At 43.1% G+C, this 25,651-nt stretch overlaps 1 protein-coding gene and 1 long non-coding RNA gene across 6 annotated transcripts; one reads left to right on the top strand and one right to left on the bottom strand.

Moving 5' to 3' along the window:
• On the bottom strand, positions 1-3,067 carry LOC118243856 (uncharacterized). 4 transcript variants are annotated; one of them, XR_004777359.2, is made up of 3 exons: positions 2,993-3,067; positions 1,065-2,336; positions 1-993 (listed from the first exon to the last, which is right to left on the bottom strand). It is a non-coding gene; the product is annotated as an uncharacterized LOC118243856 (long non-coding RNA). The 4 variants fall into 4 exon arrangements; XR_004777361.2 differs by having other exon boundaries at positions 2,051-2,336; XR_004777358.1 differs by lacking the exon at positions 2,993-3,067 and adding an exon at positions 2,711-2,801.
• On the top strand, positions 2,576-25,651 carry MINPP1 (multiple inositol-polyphosphate phosphatase 1). 2 transcript variants are annotated; one of them, XR_004777356.2, is made up of 6 exons: positions 2,576-3,140; positions 3,433-3,621; positions 4,523-4,620; positions 6,460-6,593; positions 21,615-22,702; positions 24,580-25,651. XR_004777356.2 is itself a non-coding variant. In XM_035538333.2 (5 exons), exons 1-5 carry the CDS (start codon positions 2,594-2,596, stop codon positions 22,012-22,014), a joined length of 1,368 nt encoding a protein of 455 aa, XP_035394226.1. In that variant the 5' UTR covers positions 2,576-2,593; the 3' UTR covers positions 22,015-25,651. The 2 variants fall into 2 exon arrangements, 1 of the variants encoding a protein (XP_035394226.1); XM_035538333.2 differs by having other exon boundaries at positions 21,615-25,651.

Below are 25,651 nucleotides of genomic sequence, written 5' to 3'. Positions count from 1 at the left end.
GCAATTCCATGGTATATTTCCAGAGGAACAGGAGTGATAGGAGCATGTTAGAGATCATGGTCAGGGGTAACTGTCTTCACTATGAATTCAAGTCATAGAGTTCCCTTTCCAGAATGGAAACTACCACCACATATTAGTTTTTATTTAATCACACTTGAAATTAACACTCTGTATTTTCAAGCATCTAAAAGATCTAAAAATATAAGTGATGTTCCTCACTGGAACAGGTTGCTGAGAGAAGCTGTGGATGCCCCATCCCTAGAAGTGCTCAAGGCCAGGCCGGGTGGGGCTTTGGGCAACCCGATCCAGTGGGAGGTGTCCCTGCCCATACCAGGGGGTTGGAATTAGATGATCTTTAAGGTCCCTTCCAACCCAAACCATTCTGTGATTTTATGAATCTATGAAAAGAGCTATACTAGACAAAATATCAAAACACTTTTATTTGTCCCACCGATTTTGATTACCACTGTGTTATACAGTAGGCATTTTTTTTAATAACTAGTTATTAGCCTCACCTTCAACAAAGTTACATTTTCCATGTTTAATCTGAGCCCTTTGCAACACATCTCCGTGACCAGTGAAATGCCTGTGAAATCATTAAGTTTGTTTATCTGCTGAATGTGCTAGCAATTAAAACAGGGCACAGTGGGTGTTCCACCTTACTGGGGAGATCATCTTCTGAATCACCGTGGGATTGTTTGCCCTTTTTAATATCCTTAGTGTAGCTTCAAAACAGCAGGAGGGTCTTGCTGATACACGTAATGATAGAAACTGGTATGAAGAACACTGGTGTAAATTAACATTGGGCATGAAAACACTCCTGAGAATATTTTAAAAATGACATAAAACTCTAGGAACTGACCATATTGTATGTGGAACTGGAAACATATTGTTAGGTTGGTAAGCATTTGTTCAAAACTATCTTGTGTGTTCTGATAATCAGACTCAGCTCCTCTGTTCTGAAGTTGACGTTGCTTTGAATATTCCTGATCTCTGAAAAGAAGACAGAAATTTAACTTAGCTCGCGAATGCCAAATCTAGCTGCCTGTTAGCACTGTACTTACTTGGTACTTTACTACAACTGGCTAGGGATCCCAGTAGCTGCGTCAATCTGTGCAAGGCTCAGAAGAACAGGCTATGACCAGCAACAGAAACAGTCAAATGCCGTGCATTGTGAGCGAGACACAGCTGAAACAGAAGCCCAGCCAGAATAACTGGGTGCGTTACTTCTCAAGTAAGATTAATTTGCTGACAGTTGACATGCTTGCTGCTAGGTTTTAAGATCTGATCCCTTTTTAGATACGTCTCTGTGAAACACACAGAACAGAATCCTTGCTGTCAACAATTTTTACTATATACCCTAGAGGTCTCCATTTCTGCTTGGTGAGAAGTAACCTTTCACACTCAGGAGGCTCAAGCCAAAGACTTCAACAAGGTGATTTACCTTGCAATACTGTTTCTTTTCCCAACGCCACCAAGAATCCTGTTAACTAGCCCTGCACAGTATCACTGTGCGACAGCTGTCAAAGCTGGTTTAACAGATAGCCCGTAACTTAGCCCTGAAGCTTTAAAATACCTACCCCTGTATATATACCTAGCTTTAAAATACCTTACCCCTATACTTTTCTTTCCTCTTTCTCTATCAGCTATAAAGGCATTGCCTACACTGTGTGAGCCTTTGCATATGATTGCACTAACATTTTGTTTTGGTTTTTGATGTAGTGGGAGACAGGTCAGGCGACAAAGAAAATTGCCTAGTTGAATAAATACCCCATGGAAATCAAGTTATTCAGTGAAAATTCTCAACTGTGGTAAACAACATCTTGACTGTGTAGGCAGGGAGGGAAAAGCAAAGAGCCAGTGCTTTGTGTGTATAAAGCACAGGTCTCCCCAGGCCATGCTCTGGGCCCAAAACAATACTGTTCTGTCTTGGACTGAGACTTGAGATGTTTTTGTTCATCTCAAGACTGGATTCTGCTACAAATAACCCGATTTCCTTAGCTGATACCTATTCAGTAGTGAGAGATTTCTTGGAAGCAAGTATCCTCACCGCTGGGGGATGTGTTGCTTATGCACTGTTCTGCTCACGCCTCTGCCCAAGCTGTTTCACAGCCCGATGTGTCACTCAGGCTTTGGCACGGGATGCCTCTCTCTGTTCTTTGCGTTCCTACGCTCCGCCAGGCCCACCGCCGCCAGGCTCACGGCGCGCCGCCGCCGCGGGGATTACAGCCCCCTCCAGCAGCTTTCCAGACACGGCTCCCGCCTGACACGCCGCGCTTCTCAAAGCCCTCCGCTGTTCCACAAGCCGCGGAAACGCTTTCGGGTTAGACGGACTCCTGCGGGGAAAACAGAAAGCCTGTCGGAGAGACACACCGCGGTCCCGAGGGCAGGCGGCGCCCCGGAGCCCCGAGGGCAGGCGCCCGCCCGGGCCGAGGCGGCGGCCCTGAGGGGAGCCTCCGCCTCCGCCGGCCCGGCCCCGGCGGCCGCCCCGTCCCGCCGCCAGCCCCCTGAGCCGGGGCGCGGCGCCGGGGGCGAGGGGACGGCGAGAGGCGGCGGCCGCCCGCCCGCTCCTCCTCTTCCTGCAGCCGCCGCCATGGCGCCGCGCCGCGCTGTCGCCTGCCTCCTGCCGCTGCTGATGGCCGCGGCGGCGAGCGCGGGGCTCGGCGGCTACTTCGGCACCAAGTCCCGCTACGAGGAGGTGAACCCGCACCTGGCGGAGGACCCGCTGTCCCTGGGGCCCGTCGCCGCCGGGGCGCGGCTGCCCGCCGCCTGCGCCCCCCTGCAGCTCCGCGCCCTGCTCCGCCACGGCACCCGCTACCCCACGGCCGGGCAGATCCGCCGCCTGGCCGAGCTGCACGGCCGCCTCCGCCGCCGCCCGGCCGCCGCCGCCGCCGCCTGCCCCGCCGCCGCCGCCCTGGCCGCCTGGCAGATGTGGTACGAGGAGAGCCTCGACGGGCGGCTGGCGCCGCAGGGCCGCCGCGACATGGAGCACCTGGCCCGCCGCCTCGCCGCCCGCTTCCCCGCGCTCTTCGCCGCCCGCCGCCGCCTGGCGCTGGCCAGCAGCTCCAAGCACCGCTGCCTGCAGAGCAGCGCCGCCTTCCTCCGCGGCCTCGGGCCCTCCCTCAGCCTCGGCGGCGACGGTGAGCCCGCCCGCCGCCTCCCGCGGAGCGCCGGGGGTGCGGGGGGCCGGGGGAGCGCCGCGGCCCGCGCCGCCCCGCTCGGGGCTGAGGGAGCCGCGAGGCCGGCCCCGGGCGGAGGCGGCGGCGCCCCGGCCCCCTCGGGGACAGCGGCGGCCGTCGGGTGTCGCGGCCGCCCGCAGCCTCCCGCCAGCCGCCCCTTCGTGGGCGGCGGGACCCCCCAGCGCAGCCTCCCCTTCGCTGGTCGCTTGCCAGGGGAAGGAGCGCTGCGCTGAGAACGGGTTTTTGCTTTCAGAGTCGGAGATCGAAGTGAACGACGCCTTGATGAGGTTTTTCGATCACTGCGACAAGTTCGTAGCCTTCGTGGAGGAGAACGATACAGCAATGCACCAAGTGAATGCCTTCAAAGAGGGGCCTGAGATGAGGAAGGTTTTGGAAAAGGTAGCAAGTGCCTTGTGTTTGCCAGTGGAGGAGTTAAACGCAGGTAATGAGTGCCTGTTTCATGTCAGTACAGGGCTGAGTCTGACTGAAAAGAATTCCAAAATGCTTTGTAGTTATGCAGAGTAGGTAACTTTAAATATGCGCTAAACTAGGCTAGTCGCAGTGATGAGGAATGAAATGCGTGAGGTGTACGAAATGTATGTCAGTGTTGCAATAGCGAATGCTTGTTAGTCAACGGTCAAAACACCTTTCAAAATATCTTTCTTACTATGGTACAGGTGATACCATCTTTACCTTTGTCTTAAGGGATATGACGTTATGTTTTTAGTGCTTCTTTTGTAAAACATGTTACAATTCAAACACCCAAATAACCCATGGAAAAGGTGGACCTGTACGTCCACATCGCACCTTCACTTGCCCAGAAAAGAAGTGCCAGGTTTCCTGCTGTGGTTAAATGATGGGGGAGCCCTCAGAAGTAGGCACACTGCTCTCCTTTCCAACATCCCCCTAAAGACGCAATCCCAAAGCTGCAGCGCTCTGCTATGTAAACTCAGCTGTTAATGCAGAGCTTGAGTAGTGATAGCCAAAGACTGCTCTGCATTAAGCAGACACTTTCCACCCACTCTTGCATCTTTTGTGGTGATAAGGACACACCAGCAATCAACACCTATAGCATGTACATCAGCAGGTGTACAGTGTTAGGTGTGGAATGTGCTCTGTTTTTTCCCCCCTCCTGCCAAATGTAATGTGAAGACTTGCAGTCTGAACTTGGTTTCTGCACAATAACGGTTGAAAACTTTTTTTTTGTTGGGCTTGGCCTTTGGACTGGTGATTGTTTTCATCACTAACTTGTAATTACCTCTAGTTTTAGGGGAAAGTTGGGAGAAAGTTGCTAGTTCTGTAGTGGTGGTTTATCTTTTGCTGGTTTCTTGGATTTATTGCAGATCTTGTTCAAGTGGCTTTTCTCACCTGCTCATATGAGTTGGCTATAAAAAATGTGACCTCCCCATGGTGTTCGCTCTTCAGTGAAGAGGATGCCAAGGTAGGTGCTGAATGTAGAGGGGAGAGAGATTTGAGAAGCCTTCAAAAGATGTCTTAATGTTCAGATATGATCCTTTGCAAAGTCAGAAGTTGTAAGTTCTGTGCCCCTTGTTCTTCAACCTATTGAAGAGCTTCTTTGGTCTACAAAGAACTCTGGATCAATCTAACAGTAGGACTGAAATACCCTTCTTCATTCCGACTTAAATACTGGTGCAGCTTTGATTCATCCTGATTAAAATGTTTTTTTGTTTTTTTTTTTTTTTCATTGCACTTAATTCATATAATGCCTTTTTTTCCGTAACACCTGAAATGCTGTGGACAACTGTGTTTTGCATATAATACTTTCGTATGATAAAATGTCTCAATTCTAGAGGACAGCAAATGAGGTCTTACAGATCCTCTAAGACTTCTTTCTAGTTGGTTTTGGTGACCATCAGATCTTGAAACCTAATGCCTGTCAATAAAGCTTGTAGAACTTGGATAAATATGAATTGCTTTGGATTCCCCTTTTTGAAAAAAAGTATCTGATTACTTTTTAGAGTTCTTTGGGTCAAGAGAGATGGGGATTAAGGGCGATGACGTTTATTTAGCACTCCAGAACATGTGGTAAGGTCCCTGCAGAGGCTCTAAAGTAAGCTTAGCAGCCCTGGAGAAGAGGGAGGACCTCTGCATAGACAGACGTGAGGTAGACATAAGGGTAGGCAATGGAGTCAGGAGTTAAGTGGCCACCTCTCAAAAAGGAGGTGGGTTAGCATGGACTTGTGCCGAGACCTGTCCCATTCACTATTTCTATAAGTAACTTAGCAGAGAGGTGGGAAAATTTGCTGATTAAACAGAGTTACTTGGGATATTAAGAATATGGGGTGTTTGAAAAGCTTTGCAGATGGACCCTGCAAGGTTGAATTGCCCAGCAGTCCAGTGGCAGATGGTGTTCAGTGTAAAATGATGCAGTGGGATAAGAAGATAAAACTTCGTTTAGGTGGCAGGCACTCAGATCAATTTTTTGCCACTTAGAAGTGAAATTTTGGTGCTGTAAATACATGAAAATGGCAGGTCAGCTACAATGGAGTTAATGAATAAAAATTAAAAAGAATTTTAATGCTTATAAGAAAGGGAATAGAGAAAAACAAGGAGAGCTTCATGTGCTCTTACATGAATCTAAGATGCAGTTCTCTCTTGAGATATATGTGGTTTTGGTCTCCCACATCTCAAAGAGGACAGAATATGACAAACTACTGAAGCAATGGAGTTGTTTCCATTTGAAGAATGATTAATTAAGCTGGGGATTTTTGACCTTCATAAAATTTTCAACTGCAAATCAGAAATGCTACAGTGGTGGATAGTGATTGTCTTGTCATGTACAGTAACTAAAAGGTAACAAATAAAGCTAGCAGGAGGTTCCAGTGAAACTTTTTTTTTTCCACATTTAGAAGCCAATCTGCAGGATACTGTTAAGGCTAAAACTTGATATGCTGAAAAGGGAAATTGCGCTACTGTGGGGGAGAATCTACTGAAGTCTATTAAATTTCTAGAAAACCAACTAATTGCTTAAAGCCCGGGGCTAAAAATTACTGCAGTGTGGGGAAACGTGTGTGCCATTTTCCGTAGCCCTGATTCTGAGCAGGGTTGCACACAAGATGCTGAATCTGGTGGCTCTTAGGTCTGATCATTGTGTCAGGTTTCATGCAGAAACAGTTTGAGCTGGAACCTTGTTTTTTATTTTATTTTATTTTTCAAAGAATTGTTTATTTCGTTCAGTGTGCAGTAGCGTCATTGCTCTGTGTTGTGGTTTTTTTCTACTTTGTGCAGTAGTAAAAATTTGTGAACTGTGTAACTTCAGGTACTGGAATACTTGAATGACCTGAAGCAATACTGGAAGAGAGGATATGGCTATGACATCAATAGTCGCTCCAGCTGCATTTTATTCCAAGATATCTTCCAGCAGTTGGACAAAGCGGTGGAAGAGAGCAAAAGGTAAATAAAAAAAAAAAAAAAGGCCTTTTGTGTTGACTGCAAGCTTTCTGTGATCAATCCTGAGTTAAATTTAATGCGAATAGAAGTAAAACATTTCCAAACGTAATGATGTTAGGAGAGTTTGGTTTAGGAGAATTTGTAATGGAGAAAATCAAATGCTTAATAGAGCAGTATTACTGTAAAGAGTATATATATTTTTTCTTCCACTGATGTTCTTGTGCACAACAAATTTATTTCCATATTTTAACCTATTGATCTGCACAGGCCTCCAAGGGACAGCCAATTACTGTGTCTGACAATGGTATTCTGTGTGTCCTGCACAGTTTGAGGAGAGGCCATTGAGTTAAAACAATGAACTTTCTGTTCAAAAAGTCTTCATTAAAACACATTTGTGGTGCAAATGGGAGGACTCTGTGTTGGAAAAAGTCCCCGTGATACATTCTGTTTTCTCTATTTAAGCTCTTTGGTGTGAAAATCTTTCTTTCTTTCTACATGTGTTTGATTTGAATCTCTTGCGTTATTAAAGCTTTCTGTTCAGATTAAACATGCTTAAATGTAATTACAGAAAAATAAATAGACCAAATCAGTCCAAACACTTGGTGACTCTAGAGCAGAACCACTGGTTGCAGAATCCCCAGTCTTGAGCTGTAACAGCAAACCAGCCTTTGTCATGCCTGCTTCTTTTTAACTACAGAAGGGCAAACTTCAGGTGGTATACTCAGTGCCTTGTAGAAACAGGAGAAACACTCTTCAGTCCTGAAGTTGTTGTAAATGCCTTGGGTTGTTGCATGAATCTAAAGCTGGTGATTTAGCCAGCCAGTCCAAGAACTCTTTCTTGCATATTTGGTTTCACATCCTTATTCTTCTACAGCAAAACTGCCATTTGGGAGCAACATTGTAGGTGTAGGAAGATGTTAGACATTACAAGTAACTATTAGTAGACTTAAAGATACCACAAGCACCTTCAAAGGATGGTGGTCTGACAAAGTGGTTTGTATTCATGTAGTTACATGATTTGACAACAGTTATCCTGTGTCAGTGGAGGAAGAATAGCAGTGGTACTGCTTCCGCTAAGTTGTGCAGCCCTCGAAAAAGCCTTTCTAGTGCCATGGGTGTAACTGCCCTTATGCTTCCTTACAAATTAAAGATGGCATGCCTGTGCTGTTTTTCTCTATTGTTTAGTCCTGTCAGCTGGTATCAGTCAGCAGTAGCGATCTGTTGTGGCATGGAGAAAACAGCGTAGAAAACAAAGGCTTCAATTACAGTTTGAGATGTTTATGTCACAGAATTACCTGCATTTGCTTTCACGTGCCAGTAATATATTTTTTGAGAGCTGCTTTAGGTTAAATACAGTGCCTTCATACGCGAATTAATTTACTACCTGTGTGAATGCTTGTCATTCAAACAGAGGAATTACAAATTTCATAGCTTAGCGATCAACCACGTGAATTAGTACCTCAGTAGGTAAGTGTGGAAGTGTTTACCAAAGTACATAAAATCGAGGACATATCAAGATTGTATAAATATTGTACCTTTAAATAGTTTGTAGGAATCAATTTATGAGTAACTGTAACTTATAATAAGCAAATTCAGCTTTGAATTGCAAATATTAGTTATATGCAGCAGAAGTTCTTGCATTCCTAGCATCCTTGGGACTTTACTTCTAAATTTAGTATATTAAAGTAATATGTATGTATGTATGTAATACCCAGCAGAAAAATACTATTTTTTTAATATATATATTTCAGAAAGAAAAGCATGAGTAACTGATGTCTGAGGATGTATGGATGGATTTTTTTGCTTGATAACACTTTAGAAAGCACTTTCTTTCCTTTCAGTTGTCAGATTGAAATTACAAGTATCATTGACATTTTGGAGTAGAGGAATGATCCATACAGTTGTGGATTCTTCCTCCTTGGAGATCTTCAAAGGCCACCATGGCATAGTCCTGGGCAAGCTGCTCTGGGTGTTCTGTGATGCTGATCATTTCACAGCAGAGAGGACTGCAAAGAAGTTGTGTTCCTTCAGATGTTTGCCGACTGAGGATCCAAGTTAGATGTGAGCAGTGATAGAAGAACCATGTATTAAGTCAATTGAAGCATAATTCTCAAACTCATGCTTGGCTTTTTTGCTGTGCTTCCATGTTGGATGCAGAGAGATGTGCTGTGTTGATCACCAGATTGTGGAGTTGCAGGAATGTGGAAGTCATGCTTCGTACACAGCATGGTTTCTTTGATCTAAAGTGGAGTTCTCTCTCAGCAAAACAATCCAAGTACTATCTATCTTAATTACTTTCTGGGATTCACATAGAAAATCCGACTGAGGTGTCCTTTTTAACAGAGTATCAGCTTAGTAAAGCAGGAATTGAAAATGTGCCTTTTGAGATCTACATGCAGGCTTTTTCAATGCTAGCATCCATGTTGGTTCCTTGATCCTGCTCTATGGTTATGTGAGTGCCAGGAAGGGGCTGTCCACGGCTAGAGGTGAGGGCTGAGGAGGGCAGCATGTGGCCCTCTACCTTTCTGAATCAGCGCTGTGCTGCGCACCAGCCAGCACAAAGGAGACAACCCTGTTCATTTTGCCATGAACGGGTTAAAATGCAGCAGTTGCAAGCATGAAATAAGGTTGGTTTTGGGGACTAGTTGCTGTGGGGGAAAGGTGGGCAGCAGGAAGTGGCTGGTGATGGCAACCCCTCTGCAGCCAAGCTGGCTTAAGACATTGTGCTTTCAAATGATTGCGTTGGCATTTGGAAATCCAAGGCTGTCAGTCAGTGATCCCTCTCGTTTTGATAGTGGTAGAGTCAAAGCTGTGGTTATGCTAGATTGCCCTTTAAATAAACCTTCCCTGCATCCTTTCTTCAGCCTACTAGGGAGCTAAATAAAAGATGCATTAGGCCGCAGGTCATTAGCATCCAACTGCGAACAGATTGACAGGAACACTGCTGTGATTGCCTCTGTCGTATGCTGTGTCTCTGCCTCTATGAAGACAGAAAGAAAGAACTGGGAATAAGAAGATGAAGTGCAGGTTAAAAGAAAAGCAGACAAGCAAAACCCTTAAGACCGTTCCGCCTTTCTGAAAAGTGAAAAATAACTTCTTAACATAGCTTGACTTGTGTGAGGAGAACAATCAGTTTTGTTTGCTTTTAGTGTATTTACTCCTTGAACACTGACAGCCTTTCAATCCTTAAATTACATTGACTATTTATAAAGGAGCTGTGTGCATTTTAACTGTGTATAAGATATCCCTGTTAGATTAATAATACTAATATTTAAGAAAAAGTCGTAGTTGACAAAATCCATTGCGCTTGTGATTTATTGAGAAGTAGATTAGCAGTCCCTAAATTACAAGAGCAGAGCCTGGGGGAAGAGCAGGCGTTAGAGGCAGCGTACTAAAGGACAGAGACAGTTTCCTCCTGCATTTCGGCTTTGGCTGCACAAGCTCAGTTACGGCATGTCAGTCTCTTTGTTGTGTTGCTGCCCCAGAGGGAAGCAGGTAGAGAGTTTGTGTGTGTGTAATGAATGGGAACCCTAAAAATCTTGCAGAATTCAAAGCTTGGTGAGCAGTCTGTTTACTGGATCCCTTCCTAAGTGGTAACTGAAAACTTCCGCAGTGCCTTGTACAGAAGGAGCATGTAACCCCATCCCATGACATCAGGTGGCAGTCTTAAAACACTGAAGACTTGATCTGAATTGGATAGCCTGCGCACTTAAAATTATATGGACAATCTGTCACCGCCAATGGCGAACAGCTTGTATCTCTTGTGGTCTAAAGAGTAGAGTTGCAATTAATGCTTTTTCACCTAAGGAAAGAGACTTATCCAGGATCCTGCAGCAATTTGAGAGTACGGCTGAGAACAAGAAACCATAGAAATGAAAATTATGCCTGCATTTTTAACAGTAGAAAATACTTGGTTGTGCATGTGCCAGTTGCTTTTTATTTTTAGTGGTACAGTGCAACAGGTTAAATACATCTGCAGCAGTTTATTACTTAGAAAAAGAACCTGTGTGGTGATGAAATGTTGTCTCATTTAGCTGTGTCAAACACTGATTTTAACTCTGTTTTGTTCTGCAACTGTAAGAATAATTTTACTTCCAGAGCCTTATCTTTGCTCCAGGTTCTCCCGTCTTTCTGAAAAGTTTAATTTGGGCTATCCAGAAGCAGAAGGGGGAGCATTTCTGTTCCAGCAAGAAGTTAGAGCATCTGAATTTGCCAGTCTGCTCTAGTTTTGTCAGTGGAGAATGGTGCTGGCAGCTCTGCATTTTACTGCATACTTCAAATACTTATTTTTAGTAGTTTTGTCCTGTTTTCATTCCTAGTCACAGCTGAATTAAAAAGAGAGTTTTTACTGTAACCCTGTTTCTTCCATGAAACTTTTCTTGACCTTGCAATCTGATTGTTCACCAGCCTTCAAGTTATTTGCCTAATTTGTCACCTTGTTAAAGCTCACTCTTCTTTCTTCTGGAGAAAACATCTGCTGGTGATTAGTCTACCCTTAAGAAAATTACGAAAATCTCTCCAATTTTCAAGATTTTGACTATAAGACCATCAGAGAGTTGGCATTTGCTGAGCCACCTGAGTTACAACTTTAGTGTCTTGGACTTGAATATCTAGCGTCATTTCAGATGCACAGCGTTATCTGACTTTTATCCTACTTGCCAGCCTTTTAGGGATACTTTTCATATGAAGGTATCTGCAGTACTAATAAATATCTGTGGCTAATAAGTCCCACCATCAGTTTGCAGCGAAAAAGTTTTGGACATTTGAGGATCTTTAATATCATATATATTCCAAGAGAACAGTTGTTTTAAACCACCAGTATTCTCCACTGTGTAGGTCTTGCTGTGCAGCAAAGTGGCTGTGAAGGCTGTGAAAGGGATTTTCACTGTAGACTTACTCTTGTCAACTGTCCCCATCCAGAGGGCCATTGGAAAGATACTGCAGCACCTGTCTGTGCTCAGGAGCTGGGGCCTGATGCTGCGTTTACTGATAGTTGTACTAGTGACCACCTACTGTCAGCACGCTCATGCAGGGACCCTATTCTTCTGCATCCTCAGTAGCAATAGAATGTAAATGTCCAGTAAAGGTTAATTCTTTGGTAGAAAACATCTTTTCCTCAAGACCTTACCACCATTGCAACAGGGTCTTTCAGGATGACATTCCTCCATACCTTTTCACCTGTCTGTAAGGAAATGTAGTAGTCACGTTTCTAGGGTGAGGTCAGGGGCTCTATTCCTTAAAAATCATCTTAATTAAAAAAAAAAAAAAGTTGTATCATAGGAGTTGACTGTAACTTTAAAAACCAGGTGAGTTGTGCTGAAATGGCATAATTGAGCAGTTGTCTGAGTCCATAAAGCACTTTGTTTTTGTGAAGAGAGAAGAACTGAATTCTTCCCAAGCCTGCCTGTTACACATAAAAAACCCAATCAGGCTATGCAACTATGTGGCAGAGAAGCCCATGGGGTAATATTCTTCCCTAACCTGTTGGGTTTTTTCCCCTTCTGGAGCCTTACTGAAAGTGTCCCTACTCCTCATTATAAGTAGAAGGTGTTGTACCTGCAAAACTGCCAGGTAGCAATGCATATGTTCATGCCCACTTGCTGTTGTGCTGCTGTGTAAGAATCCGTGCAAGGCTGCTCTTAACCAGATGGTGTTTTTTTGAAGTTATTTGTTCAATTTGCCAGAGCTGTGGTTCTGGGGCAGGCTTTGACAATGGTATAAAGAGGAGCAATCAGTGAGTATCTCCTTGCCTTGGAAGAAGTTTTGAGTTCCTTGTGGCACATCTGTGGGCCCCAGCATGTATCCAACCAGTGAAGAGCAGCATCTGGAGACCCACACCCTTTAGGATAGGTGCAGCACGTCAAAATAGTAATTAGGAGAGAAGCATTTTGTTGCTGTTGCTTTGGAGCATTCCTCAAGTGTTTGATACGTTCTCAACTCAGCATCAGTTGTGCAAGTTGTGGATAGTTAAAGCCCAAAACCTGTTAAGATTTTCCCTCCTAGCATGGTGCTGATGGTAGGAATAACCATACCCTGAATCTCCTCTGTCCCTCTTGATTGCCCCAGCAACTTTTCAATCTGTTAGCCAAGCTTCACAGTAGTCTACAAGGTGTGTGTACTGCTCTGCCAATAGGACCTGTACGTGTTGGTGAGAAATCAGTGTTTTGGTAGTTACTGCAATATGAAGCTGCTAATCTTAGACAAATGTAGCAACCTCAATAGCTACACAATTGAGCAAGGGAGGGTTTGAAAAGTTGGTTGTGGTATACTTTGCATATCAAAGAATCACCCAGGTTGGAAGAGACCTCCAACATCACCTAGCCCAACCTCTGACCTAACACTAACAAGTCCTCCACTAAACCATATCACTAAGCTCTACATCTGAACGTCTTTTCAAGACCCCCAGGGATGGTGACTCAACCACTTCCCTGGGCAACCCATCCAATGCCTGCTCTTTCTGACAAGAAATGTTTCCTACTTGTTTTAGCTGTTGCAGAGCAGTGCTTACACTGAGTCAAGGACTTTTCAGCTTCTCGCACTGCCCTGCCAGCGAGGAGGCTGGGGGTGCAGCAGAGCTGGGAGGGGACAGAAGCAGGACAGCTGACCCCAGCTGGCCAAAGGGGTATTCCGTACCATGCTGGACAGTTAATGTGGGGTGGCTGGCTGGGGGACGGGAGTGGTACCGGCTGCTCAGGGATAGGCTGGGCATCTGCCTCTTTCTTCATTTTCTACATGACAACCACAGGCTCACCAATTCTGCTCTGGCAGTATTTCACTCTTCCTTCTAAATGGGTTCTGCTGTGCCGTGCTCACACGTCACTTTGACAGCTCCTCACGTGGTGTTTTCCCAAGCGGCACCATAATCCAGGGCATGGCACCGCATCCACCAGCCAGCTGCGGGAATGGCAAGAGCAGCGGTTCACTAGCACCTAACATAATTACTCCTGGGCCAGAACTAGGCAGCTGCTGGGTAGTTCTCATGAGTTAAGGAACAATTTCTGTAATAGCAACAGCTACCATAACTGGACTTCCTTAGTACTCTGTCTCAGGCTAAGGGCTAAACAGCTGTTGGACAAAGGAAAAGACTTTCATTTCTAGTTTAGTTATATGGGAGGTTACGGCATATCCATCTAAGAAAATAATTTAACAAAGCTAGTCCTTTTTTGGCAGAGATCTGCACAGATAATACAAGAGCTACTAAGAGGCCAGATGAAGTACATTTTCACCACACTTACACAAAGAAAAGCTTAACTTAATCATTCAAGGGTAAAGTAACCAACAGTCTAACATTTGCAGCATTAGAATGCATTAGCTAGGTCTTTTGTGTTTCCTGGTTTTACTAAGTTTTATTACCAGATCATCAGCTATTCACTAAAGCTGTTTTATACTTTTTCTTCTAGCTTCAGATATTAAATGTTTGCCTTTCTTGCTCCAAAGGAGAACGTAAAATACCTGTTACTATCTGTACCGTCCAAATGGATTTCTAGAAGGCTCTTCAAACTGGGGGGTACGCTTTCTGGAGCCATCTCAGTGTTTACAGTATGTGGCTAATGCTTCAAAATACTAAGCTTTTGCACACATTGCTAAATATTTGGTGGTTTCCTCCAAGACTACCCAGGTTCTAGGTATTTAAATGTGTGTGTGTGTATATATATATATATATATATATATATCTGTGTTTGAACTTAGTTCAAGATTGAAGGTGATCTTTGTAGTTATACCAGGCCGAGCCATAATGTAAACAGCTTAATTTAACAATTTATTGATAGGTTTTATTGTTCTCTGTTACTTCCCTCCCTCTCTGGAGGTCAGTTCACAACAGGAATGATAACTTTCCTGTAGTCATCTAGTAGTAAATACTGTGCCTTAATTGCTCCTTTCAGAATGATGATTCAGTATAAACCAATTCAGTATGTGATCCGAAAACCATTATCTGTTCACAACTGTTTTTTATAGTATATAGGAAGGGAACAGAACAAAAAGTTTCCATGTATTCAGTGAAAACTATACCTGCATTTGAAAAAAAAACAAAAACACGTTGCTTGGGTCCAAATTGTTCAGTGACTTCTTTCAGTAAGACTCTTGTTTAGTGCTGTGCGTTTCTGCAGTGCAGGCGCTCTACTCTCTGGCTGCATCAGCAGGTTCAGGAGGTCCTGCAGCCCTTGGTGGTGGCTGTAAACTAGTGTGTTCAGTCACCCACCCAGTGGCAGAGGGCTGCGGCACACAAACATAACATTTCAGCCGTGGTATTTGCATTATTTGAAGTGCACGTCATGAGCTGGGGCAGCTGTCGGGTGCAAGGTGGCCCTTGCAGAGCCAGCTCAGAGGTGTCGGTGAACATGTACCTTACTAAAACAGAGTTGCTTGACTTGAGAATACGCGTATGTGCTGGGTGAATGTGTTGCTCGAATAAGATGGTCTTTTCACACAACAGCATGGCAGCTCTACAGGTGGATAGACTGTACAGCTTACGTTAGGGGACCTGAAAAATACTCAGCTCTTGCTTTCATTTTCAGAAAACCAAAGAAATGGGATAATGTTCACTAATAAAACAAGAATGTCTCTAATAGCTTGGCCTTGGCACTTCATACCATATTGCATGTTTTTTTTTATTGCTTCGTCTTTCAAAGACAGGGCTTCTGACATGCTTAAGGGGTGCTTTTGGGGAAAGCAGGTGGAGACGTGAAAGTCTCTGTAGGTGCGTGCAGTGTGTTCACAGCATCCCTGTGCCAGGATTTCTGAAGCGTGTGCATGGTTGCTGACTTCTCCCAGATCCTAGGGTAGTCCAGGGGACTTTCCCTGTGAAAGCATCTCTTCATCCATCTGCCTGGACCTAGGCGTCTAAAGTATTGCTTATGCCTTTCAAATATTAATCTCAGATTAATTGCCTAATATTTGCATACTCAGAATTGCTCTAAAAAGGTAACTCAGCATTTTTATAGTCATAGCCTTTTATCTAAGGAATTCAAAAACAAGGAAAAAAAAAACTCCTTGGCAATTAACATAAAAATATTTAGTATCAGTATGCTGCTGATACCATAATGCATTTAATCTCAGAGGTCCTTAAGAAGGTGAGAGGTGAGTTCATTTGGAAAGGAGCATTTGAAACTACAGAAGCTATGATGTTAAACACAGTGAAGCTTAGGTAGATTTGGGTGATTAGCTCTTGTGGAACTAGATATGGGCTGTTGCTTTTTAATGAGGATTTTAAATGAGTTTTGAGTATTCTTGTCAGCTTCTCAAGCTTGCCTTTGCTATGAAGGAGCTCGTGTACGTTCTTGCTGGACAAGAAGAAAATGTTCATCTTGTCAGTGTTTGCGAGGGCATATTGTGTTGGTACTGATTCTGAAAATGAAGGAGCACAGCAGTCTGTTCTACTATTTAAGGTGAAGTTTTGACACAGGAGGGCTTAATACCATTTAACAGATTTTTCTTCTTCTCCCAACTGGTAATATCACTCAGAGCAACACCTCTGAGTATTTCTGCTGCTTCTGAGTCTCACCACTGCCCCAGCATTCCCTGGTCTCTTCTGTTCACTTGCAGATTTAGGGTTCCTCCTGCTGTTTTTTTTCCAGAAATAAATCACTGAGGAAGGTGGTAGGGGTTGAGAATTCATCCCGTAGCTAAAAATACAGGGGTTTGAGTCCTTCATCCTCACTTTTGTGTTGGGGTGGAGATAAGGACAGAATGTGGTCTAAGATTTCTTGTTCAATGGTTGCTAAAACTCTTCTTTGAAGTTACTAGGGGAATTTTTACATGAGGTTTTTAAGGTTGGCCAGGTAAGTGTTGCTGCAGGAAATGTTTCTTCTTATCCCGCTATCTCTTGGGGTTTGGGTTGCTTCTAGCCAAAAGTCATGTTAGTGTTTAGGAAAGAAACTTTGCTTAAAAGAAAGGTTATTTCTTCCATACCTAAGGTCCTTCAGTAGTCCTAAAAGAGTAGGAACAATCTAGTGTTGAGGATGGGTGTGCTGAGGCACAAGATTCATGGTTACCCCCAAGTCTGCCATGAAGAAGGAGAACTGGAAGTTGCCTGAATGATAAATCCCATATCCATGCTTCTCCACAGGGCTCTTTTTTTCCATGGCTAAACTTAGTTTTCAGGATTGTACTGATGAGCATTCAGTAACTTCTTCATTTTCAGCTGTGGTCAGACTTCAAAGGTTACAGCGAGGGCAGTTCAGTAGCTGAAGTCCCCACATCTCGTGAATGACCTCTGCTCCTGTTCTGCCCAGTGAGAGCTACTTGTGCTCTGCCGGAAGTTCCTCGTAAAATGAATATGAAACCTATCTCCAGCAATGACCTTGAGACAACTTCTAAATATTTTATTGCAAAGTTTTATGTGCAGTCTCTTCATCTCACTTGAAAGTTGGAAACTTTGGAGATTTTTTTTTCTACTGGTCAGTGTGCTTTCCCAAGTCATTGACTACTGCAGTAAGGGGGGGGAAAAAGTGGCATGGAGTATCATTAGCAATTACTTGAGTATGATGCAAAGAACTTTGTCTGCCACTGTTAAGTGATACTGAGTAATTAGTTGTTCATAAAGAATATTGAGTGTGGAGATCTCAGGCCTTCAGAATTTTATTAGCTTGTGCTACTGTTTAAATTTATCAGTGTTGTACTGATGGCGTTGTGGGCTCCCGTTTGGACTTTATCAGAAATGTCTGGGCAATAATAACCTTTGCACATGTTCCAAAGAGGCAATCTTTACTGATTTCACCGTAATTAAAAATATTACTGTTTGTGTTTTAACCTTGATGGCGATTTTTATTGTTATCATTAGATAGTACGAAACCTCAGTATGAACTGGAGTCATGACCACAGAGATTGAACAGGGAGTGCTTGAGTAGTCCTAGACAGAAATCAAATATCCAGTGCTGGTGAGAAACCAAGGAGGTTGTCAACTACGCTGTGATGAAGAGGCTCTTGAAATCACAGGATTGTATAATATAAGGAAATAGCTTCAATCCCTATAAAAAAAAATAATATGCTGGGATGGCTGTCAATGGGAGAAGTTTGCTTCACCTCCCAAGTGCTGTGACCTTTCAGCATGAGGATTTCAGAAGGTGAAGAGTTGAAATAAAATCTTGAGTTACAGTGAGCATTACTGCCTTGTTTGTTCCATGTTTTGTCTTTGTGAGTTTTTCTTTCCTTGTTCTTTAAAACTTCACTCTGATGTGTGCAACTATGTGTAAGTATGCATGTTATAACTTTTTTTGCTGTTTCGGAAGTGTATGTTTCACTGTTTTGGTTTAAAAAAAACACAAAATGAAACAAGAAGCTACCCACGTTTTTGTGATTTACTCTCATTCTAGAATTGCTGACAGCATCAACCAGAAAGTAACACCAAATCTTGCTGTAAAGCCAGCATGGCTGGCCACAGCGTTAAATGCATTTTTCTTAGCATGTCTGATGTTTGGGGGTGTGTATGTTTGAAATCCAGTCCTGGTGGAGTCAGCAATGCCTACATGACAGTAACACTTGTTTTGGAGACTTCAGCAGAATATGTACATTATTAGCTTCCCTGCTTAGTAAACTCTGAGATAGGAACCACTACACTTAGAAACAGGCACGCGTCTAAGGGTGTGCTGCTGGGACGCAATGCAGCTGTACCAAGTTGCCAGAGCCATGTGGTATTCACCCAAGAGTGCTAAGAGAAGTGGGACAAAATGGCTGAAATGACAGCCAGTGTGCAGTGGTTTCAACCAAGAAGCTTCTGGGGGCTGGCAGGTGTGATGATTTGAAAACCAATAAATAAAGGGTAAATGAAGAAGCATTTCCAGGAGAGAATCAGAATCATAGGCCAATCTAATGGAAATAACACTTGAGGCTAGCATGAATAGGCACCTTGATGTACCGGAGTAGTGTCAGTATGGTTCTTTGAAAAGAAAACATCTCTTGGAGCTCTGGGGAAGGATCAGCAAGCATACCAACAGGGTGACCCGGGAGGTACAGTCTAGATTTCCAAAAAATATTTCAATGGTTTCCTTACCCAAAGAAATCAAGCAGCCTGGAGCTAAGGGGGAAGGTCTTTACATGGGTACAAAAGAAGAATAAAAATGCAAGAAATGGAGGGTAGGGATAGATGATCGATTTTACTGGGAGAGGCAGGTCACCGGTGGAGATATATCTGCAAGGATATCTGGGCTGCTCAGCATGTTGTAAATGACTGGGAAAAAGAGGTGAGAAGTTAAGTGGCATTGCAAATGCAGCACATTTATTCAAGATAAAAACAAGATAAGGCAAATAGTTCTCACTAGGGAGAATTGTAGGAGGATCTTATCAGACCCACTGGACTTGAAAATTGCAGATCTGGCCCAGTCTTCTGAACTGGAAATTGTAGTAGGCCAGAGGAATATCCTTCTGTCTTCTCTAGGCATGCATTTTTGGTTGCTGTTCTCGTTCACTGACTGACAGGAGGGATGTGAATGCATCCTAAAAACTAGTAAGACTTCCCTAAAGATGTGTGTGGAGTGGGGGGATATAAGTGGACTGGTCAAATGAGCAACAGGAGAGAACAAAGAAAGGAGGAAGAAGGAAGGAGAAAGGGATTGAAGGATACAAAAGCTTTACAAGTTGAAAATGAAGTAGTCAGAGGGGAGGGTCGTGAATAAAAAGGGGAGAAATGCAGGCAGGACCTCTGGTTCTGGAGGAGCTGGAAGAGGGGCTTCGGTGAGTGGACGCTTTTTCATGTAGCAAAGAGACAGGGTGAAAAACCTTCTGTGGTTGTAACACTTCTTTTGAACGGGAAACAGGCAGGCTTCTGCATTTTCTTCCTTTTTTTTTTTTTTTTTCTGAAAGGCTGTGCCTAAGGGATGAGTATGTGCGTTGACGTATGTGCATGTCTAAGGAAGATAGGCAGAAGGGTGGCCAGGGAGCAGGGCTGTGCAAGGTATGTTTCACAGTGCACAAACACCATGGCTCTACTGAGCAGGTCACACAGAGCCCATCCTGAAGTCCTGCCAGTCTGGTCAGAGTTCTTATCTGCAGGTAAGCCCCCCTGGTTAAACATTTTTCAGTTGCTTCAGGCTTTGGCTTCGAGCAGAGGAAACACCTCCTTTCCAGGCCAATCAAGATGTGCCTCATCTGTGGGTGGACTTCACTGGCAGCTGGTGAGCAAGAGCGCTGCCAAATGTCACCTTTTGTCTCACGAAAGCTAAATGAGATTTACACATGCTAGAGCCAGCGACCTGCGCTTCCCAGGGCCGCTTGGAGATGGCTCCAAAAAGCCATCGTCCTTCTCTGCAGCACAGGGCAGATGTTCATCTTGGCTGATGCTTCTTCATGCTGCAAGCCAGCTCTTACCTGTCCTTTGGTTGAACAGCGCGGAACATCTTGTCTAACAAACTGCCTTTTTGTTAGCCTGTGTTAGTGGTTTGAATCATCATCTTAATTTGCTGGCCTGTGTGCTAAGGGAGTGGAATCCTTTTGGTGAGCAAGTATTCCCAAGAATCAGCAATAGCAGTAGACCTGCTTATAAATAGCACTAATAAATTGTGGAGGGAAACTTTTTTTTTCCTTCCAACCAGTGGTATGCTAGCCACCTGTAAACTGAGATACCTTCCAAAGAGTTGAACTGTATTACAGGGAAAAACAATTGTCAGTATGTTGTTAAAGCATGATTCTTGTTTTAGCACGATATGCATTGGTGGTCATCGAGACAGGCAAGAAAAACTATTTCAAGTCCTGTGCCAGTGTTGGTGCGCCAGGGAGAAAAGCAGCTTGCGTGTTAAGGCACTAATTTGTTTGCCGTGCAGGCAATCAGCGGGTTGTGGTTACGTCAGAGGGAAGTGGGGGTTTACTGTAATTAATCTGCGGATAAGTTTGTGCTTAGGTGTAATTTTCAGCTTGAAACTGAATTGTCACTTACCCTGTATGACAGCAATCAGAAAAGCTTTTACTCCTCAAATCTAGCAAAATTAATGCTAAAACCCTTGACACTTTCCAGGTCTGAAATGATGATAATCCATGGGCTTCTCTTCACCACACCTAGGATTAATTTCGGAAGAAGCTTATTAAAAAGACTTAAAAAAAATCATAATCACTTTAAGTATTTAGAATAGTTTAAGAAAAATACTGTGTTTCAGTAATAAATCATTGGTCTTTGTGGATGAGCTCTCTTCATAGTTCATTATATTTTGTCATTTGGTTACTTTTTGCGTCTCGTTTGCCAGGGAATAACAAAAAAAACCCTACTGACTAATTATTCCTATTAAACGCACCTCAGCATCCTAGGAAAAGATGTTAGATTTTAGTCATGGGCTTGTATTAAAGCAAATCTTTTAAACCTGTTGTGCTTATTTGGGTAAAATAAAGTAAAATCTCAGGCAGTTTTTCCGAGCAGCCTGTGATGGGAGAATGGTTACACATGTTCACAATGGATCTGTGCTAAGGAAATTTTGAGTAACGGGATGTCCTCGAGCCTTCCTGTGTGCTGACAGTAGACAGACACTCCAGCCGCATCAGATGAAGGGCTAGGTTTGTTTTGCGTGTTAACAAAGCCTTCCAGATTCACTGCCCTTCTCTAAATCCCTGATGGGAAGAGGCAGTGCTATTGAAAAACGTATTTCATCACAAACCAGTATATCAGCTGTACTGTGCTCAAAGGATCTTTCCATACCTGAGGAGAGCACTAGTAACTGGTTTTACACAGGAACTCCGAGCGATATCCTGAGTGTATGGGTGCACACCATTAATCTGGCTTTTGCTTTTGTTTCCTGTATTTGTATTATGCTCTAACTATAACCTAATTGCGTTTATTGCAAATTTCTACATTCTGTGTAAGATCCAATAGCTTAATGTGGGTCAAAACATAGGTTAGAGAGCTCAGGTACTTTTATTTAAAAAAAAAAAAAAGCCTGTAGTGTACTGAAATACTCGAACAGGTTCTTATCGCGCATTGGAGTAAAACAAGTTCAAAGTCTGCTTCTTTAAGCCTTTGCTGCTGACAGCTGTGGTGTTGGTACATTTGTTTTGAAACACAGGTTCTTGCTGATCCTTTGCTCTTTTTGTTTTTTCTTTTATTAGTTCAAAACCCATTTCTTCACCTTTGATTGTACAAGTTGGGCATGCAGAGACACTTCAGCCACTGCTTGCTCTTATGGGTTTCTTCAAAGATGACGAGCCTCTCAGGGCAAACAATTACATCAGGCAAGCGCATCGGAAATTTCGCACTGGCCGGATTGTGCCTTATGCAGCCAACCTGGTATTTGTGCTTTACCACTGTGATCAAGTGAAAACCTCTAAAGAGGAGTATCAAGTGCAGATGTTGTTGAATGAAAAGCTGATGCCGTTTCATCACTCAAATGAAACCATCTCTACTTACGCAGACTTCAAGGACTATTACAAGGACATCCTTCAAAACTGTCACTTCAAAGAAGTGTGTGAGTTGCCAAAGGTTAATATTACTGCCATTGACGAACTTTGAGGGAATGAAATGGAGTGGATGTTTTGGAAATCGCTCTCAGTTCTCTTCAACAGAAGTTGCGAACAAGCACTTTCTATGATTTGATGCTGCTGTGTGGACTTTCTAAACTTGCAGATTTGATAGCCGTTATTTCCCTGGGTTGTCTTGGTCAGCTGAATGCACTGTTTGTTTATTACATAAGCAAAAGTACAAAAGCAAATTCTGTAATGGGAATGTCACTGAGTATTTGTAACAAATGTGATGCAAGATGAAGCGTACCGATATGTTTATGTGTACGAATAAGTAATTTCCTAGGTCATTCCTCTTATGAATGTGCTGTAGATAGATTTAAGAGCTGGGACAATATTTTATTTTGTCAGAGCTGAAGGTGCTTGAACTGATTCAGTATTGCTTTGCATTGCCTTGTTTGTTAGCTGTTGTTTTCCTATGTCAGGCATGAAATAATCCAAATCTGTGAGCATTTTTGTTCCTTTTCCTGAGCCTCTAGGAGGGAGAGGGTACAAACTTCTTCTCCACAGCTGACCAACTTCTCCCTGGACATCACCACGTGAACATCTCAGTTGGGGACTAAAAGCAGGAGGACTTGCTGTGTTCCTGTGTGCATTATCTGCCTGAAAAGGGCCAACGATTTACAGTTCTTAAAGTCCTCATCGACCCATCCAGCATAGCAAGTTAGCCAGCAGGGTAGGTAAGTTCTCAACAAGAAGGGGCTGGGGAAGAGAGAGGGAGTGGGAAATAGCCACTTTTCCTTTGAAGTGCTCCAGGATATGCAGCAGTTGTTCTCCAGCTGTCTGGTGTTTCCTTTTACTTGACACTATCAATTCCTTGTGTTAAATGTTTGGGCTGGGGCATTCAGGGTAGGCTCTGTTAGGGGTTTGAACATCCCAGTCCTCCTCATATGCTGGCAGTTTTCTTAGAGCCTCTGGTTGGAAGGGACCAATGGAGGTCTCCAGTCCATCCTGCTTGAAACAGGATTATTGCTAACCCCAAATCGGGGCAAGCTTCTGACTTTGAAAGGTATCTGTCTGAGACCTGAGTTCCGCTAGCATTAAAGCACTGAACCTGGTATCACTTACATAGGCCTTCTATATTTGATATGCCAGCTTGTTCTTGAAATAAAGCTGGTTTTAAAGACGTGAATTGCATAAAGGTACCAGTGATCTTTGAGAGTGTCTGCACTTAAAGCAGGTTTACTTGCTGCTGAAAAATATAGAGTATTTTAGAGTACTACAGTAAAGCAGAAAAAGGAATAACGAAGATAATTGTCCAGAAATACCTGAAATAAAAAAAGCAAGACAAGTTAAAATCCCTTCATTGTCCCTAAGGGAACAGCTGGGTGAACAAGCTGTCCCAAAACAAATGAGGGTGTGGTTTTATGGTGCTCCTGCAATGAGCACTTGCACCCTATAACGAGTGCTCCAGAGCTCAGCCCATAAAGTGAGAGGTAGTTTGCTGTGTTCACTGGGGAGGGGGGGGGGTGAAGGGGTGCCATAAGTGGTTACAGCAGGGTATTGTATGCAATATAAACATTTATACCCTCATTTACTTCAGGGTAGCCTCACCTGCAGAACTGAGAACTTAACTGTTGAAAAAAAAAAAAAGAGAGAAAGAAACCTGGAATGGTTCACAATTTAGAAATTAAACTAAGTCTGCAGTGTTTTGTTTGTTTGTTTGTTTGTTTGTTTTTCCTAGATGATTTAGGCTTCTGTCACTTGTTTTTATGTAGCTGTATTAAACAAACAAACAAAAAAATCTGAGTTTACATATCTGTAAGTTAAGGAACAATTGAAAACCTGTTTTTTAGAGTATCATTTTACCAGTGAAATGATTGTGATGACTTTTTTCATCTGTTTTTGCTGTCGTAACTTAAGTTAGGGGCTCTCCTTACAGTGTGAGACAGAAACCTGTTTTGTTAGTGCACTGACTTCTATGGAGACCGTGGTTCTGCTCACTGAAGATACTCATAAAAAATGGTGAATATTTTAGCATAAATATCCTGGTAAAATACTTGTGTATTTTAGCTCTGTGGATCTGTTTCTGAAATAGGTGAATGGCTAGGGAGGAAATCAGTACTTAAACACACATAGGAATGTAGGTCAGGATAATTGTCAGCAGCAGCATAAAAGTTTTACTGCTGTTTTATATCAGCTTTATGTCTCCTTTTTAGCATGATCCTGCTTTGAGACTGAGTCAATCGATCATAAGAGGCATCTGCCACAGTAATTTTGAACTTTATTGCAGGACAATGTTTGAGGCAAGCTACAAAGAATAAACCTTGTTTAAAGGCAGTAAAGTTTGGTAAATAGCAGATGTAAGATTGAGAAAATTCACCTTTGAACAATTTTTTGTGGATGAGTCATCCTATTCTGTGATGAGTCATGTTGAGAACAGAAGGGATGAAAGCCTGACTGCCAGAGATGAATGGAAGATTTACATTTGTCGGTTTTGTGTTGGATTGATTTTACCCATCCTATTTGTTAAAAGATAAGGCTGCCTTCTTTGCAGAGGAAGAATACATTACCCTCTTTTTTTTCTTCTTTTTTTTCTTTTTCTATCATGTGCCAGACAAGGTGGAAGAACCAAATAATCCCTTCTGTAGTGAAACATCATTCGCTTCTGCATTAAAGTTGATAGTATGATAAATAAATATTGGGCAAGGGACTTCACAGATGACTCTTCAGAGGCTGTTCCCTATTTTGCCTAGGAGTACAGGTCCACTGTATCTCTTGCATAGTGGATGTAGCTTCAGTGGCTATCACCAATTAACTGAGGAGAAACGTGTGCCATTTGGTTTGTACGGGTCTGTATTTACAGGCTGCACTGACTCACTCAGCTGGCATAACTAGAGGCTGAATGTGGAAACTTGGCACAACTGTAGCAACAGGAGTGTTTGGACCTGTGTATATGTGCTAGGCACTTGTCCATGTGACTAATTCTCACTGCTAGGGATGTGACTTCAGGATGACCCTGTTATTAAAAAAAAAAACCAAAAAAACGCAAAACACACACACAGAGCAAAACAACCAAAAATACATGCGTATGTCTAAAAAGGAAAACTAAAACAGATCAAAGTATTTCCCTAAAGTTGGCACTAGCTCAGTGAGCAGGGTGTGAAGAGGCTACCACATCTAATGGCACCGCAAGTTACCACATCCTGAAAAAGCCCTGCGTGGAAAACGATGCTTTCTCTTCCCTCACGCATCTCTGACAGAACACCTCGAGTCAGTCCTCCGGTGAAGACTCCGTTTGTAACTTTACTCAAACTGGAACCTTTCATTTATGAAAAATACTGACAGTGTTCTTGGACACTGGCATTGAATGCATTTGAAATATATTTAATTCTGCTGTATGTCTAAAGCTTTACTAATGTTTCTGGCAAACTCATTTTTCCTTCTTTTTAAGTACTGTTACTGTAATTCTGGTAAGCATGGAGCTGCCTAATCGCTGTATGCGACATGAATTTGTGATAATGTGGGACTAACTGGATGCATTTGAGAACTCATTTTGGATTTTTAGTGCTGTGAAATAAAACTGCACACTTTCTTCATCTGTTTTATCAGCAATAATAATAATGTGATCTGTAGCATCGTGGCTGTGTTCTGCTTGAAATACATTTGGTAAGTTGCTATTACTTTCA

The sequence above is a fragment of the Cygnus atratus genome, chromosome 7, assembly GCF_013377495.2.
Source record: "Cygnus atratus isolate AKBS03 ecotype Queensland, Australia chromosome 7, CAtr_DNAZoo_HiC_assembly, whole genome shotgun sequence".
Lineage (NCBI taxonomy): Eukaryota > Metazoa > Chordata > Aves > Anseriformes > Anatidae > Cygnus > Cygnus atratus.
The sequence above is the reverse complement of the archived record's forward strand: the minus strand, read 5'-3'. Positions and strand labels throughout refer to the sequence as shown.

Bases quoted from the DNA above. Each gene is read 5' to 3' on its own strand.
- MINPP1 (XM_035538333.2), top strand. From the start codon at position 2,594: ATGGCGCCGCGCCGCGCTGTCGCCTGCCTCCTGCCGCTGCTGATGGCC. The intron at 4,621-6,459 runs GTAGGTGCTGAA...GTGTAACTTCAG, and splicing joins TCAGTGAAGAGGATGCCAAG to GTACTGGAATACTTGAATGA. The intron at 6,594-21,614 runs GTAAATAAAAAA...TTCTTTTATTAG, and splicing joins GCGGTGGAAGAGAGCAAAAG to TTCAAAACCCATTTCTTCAC.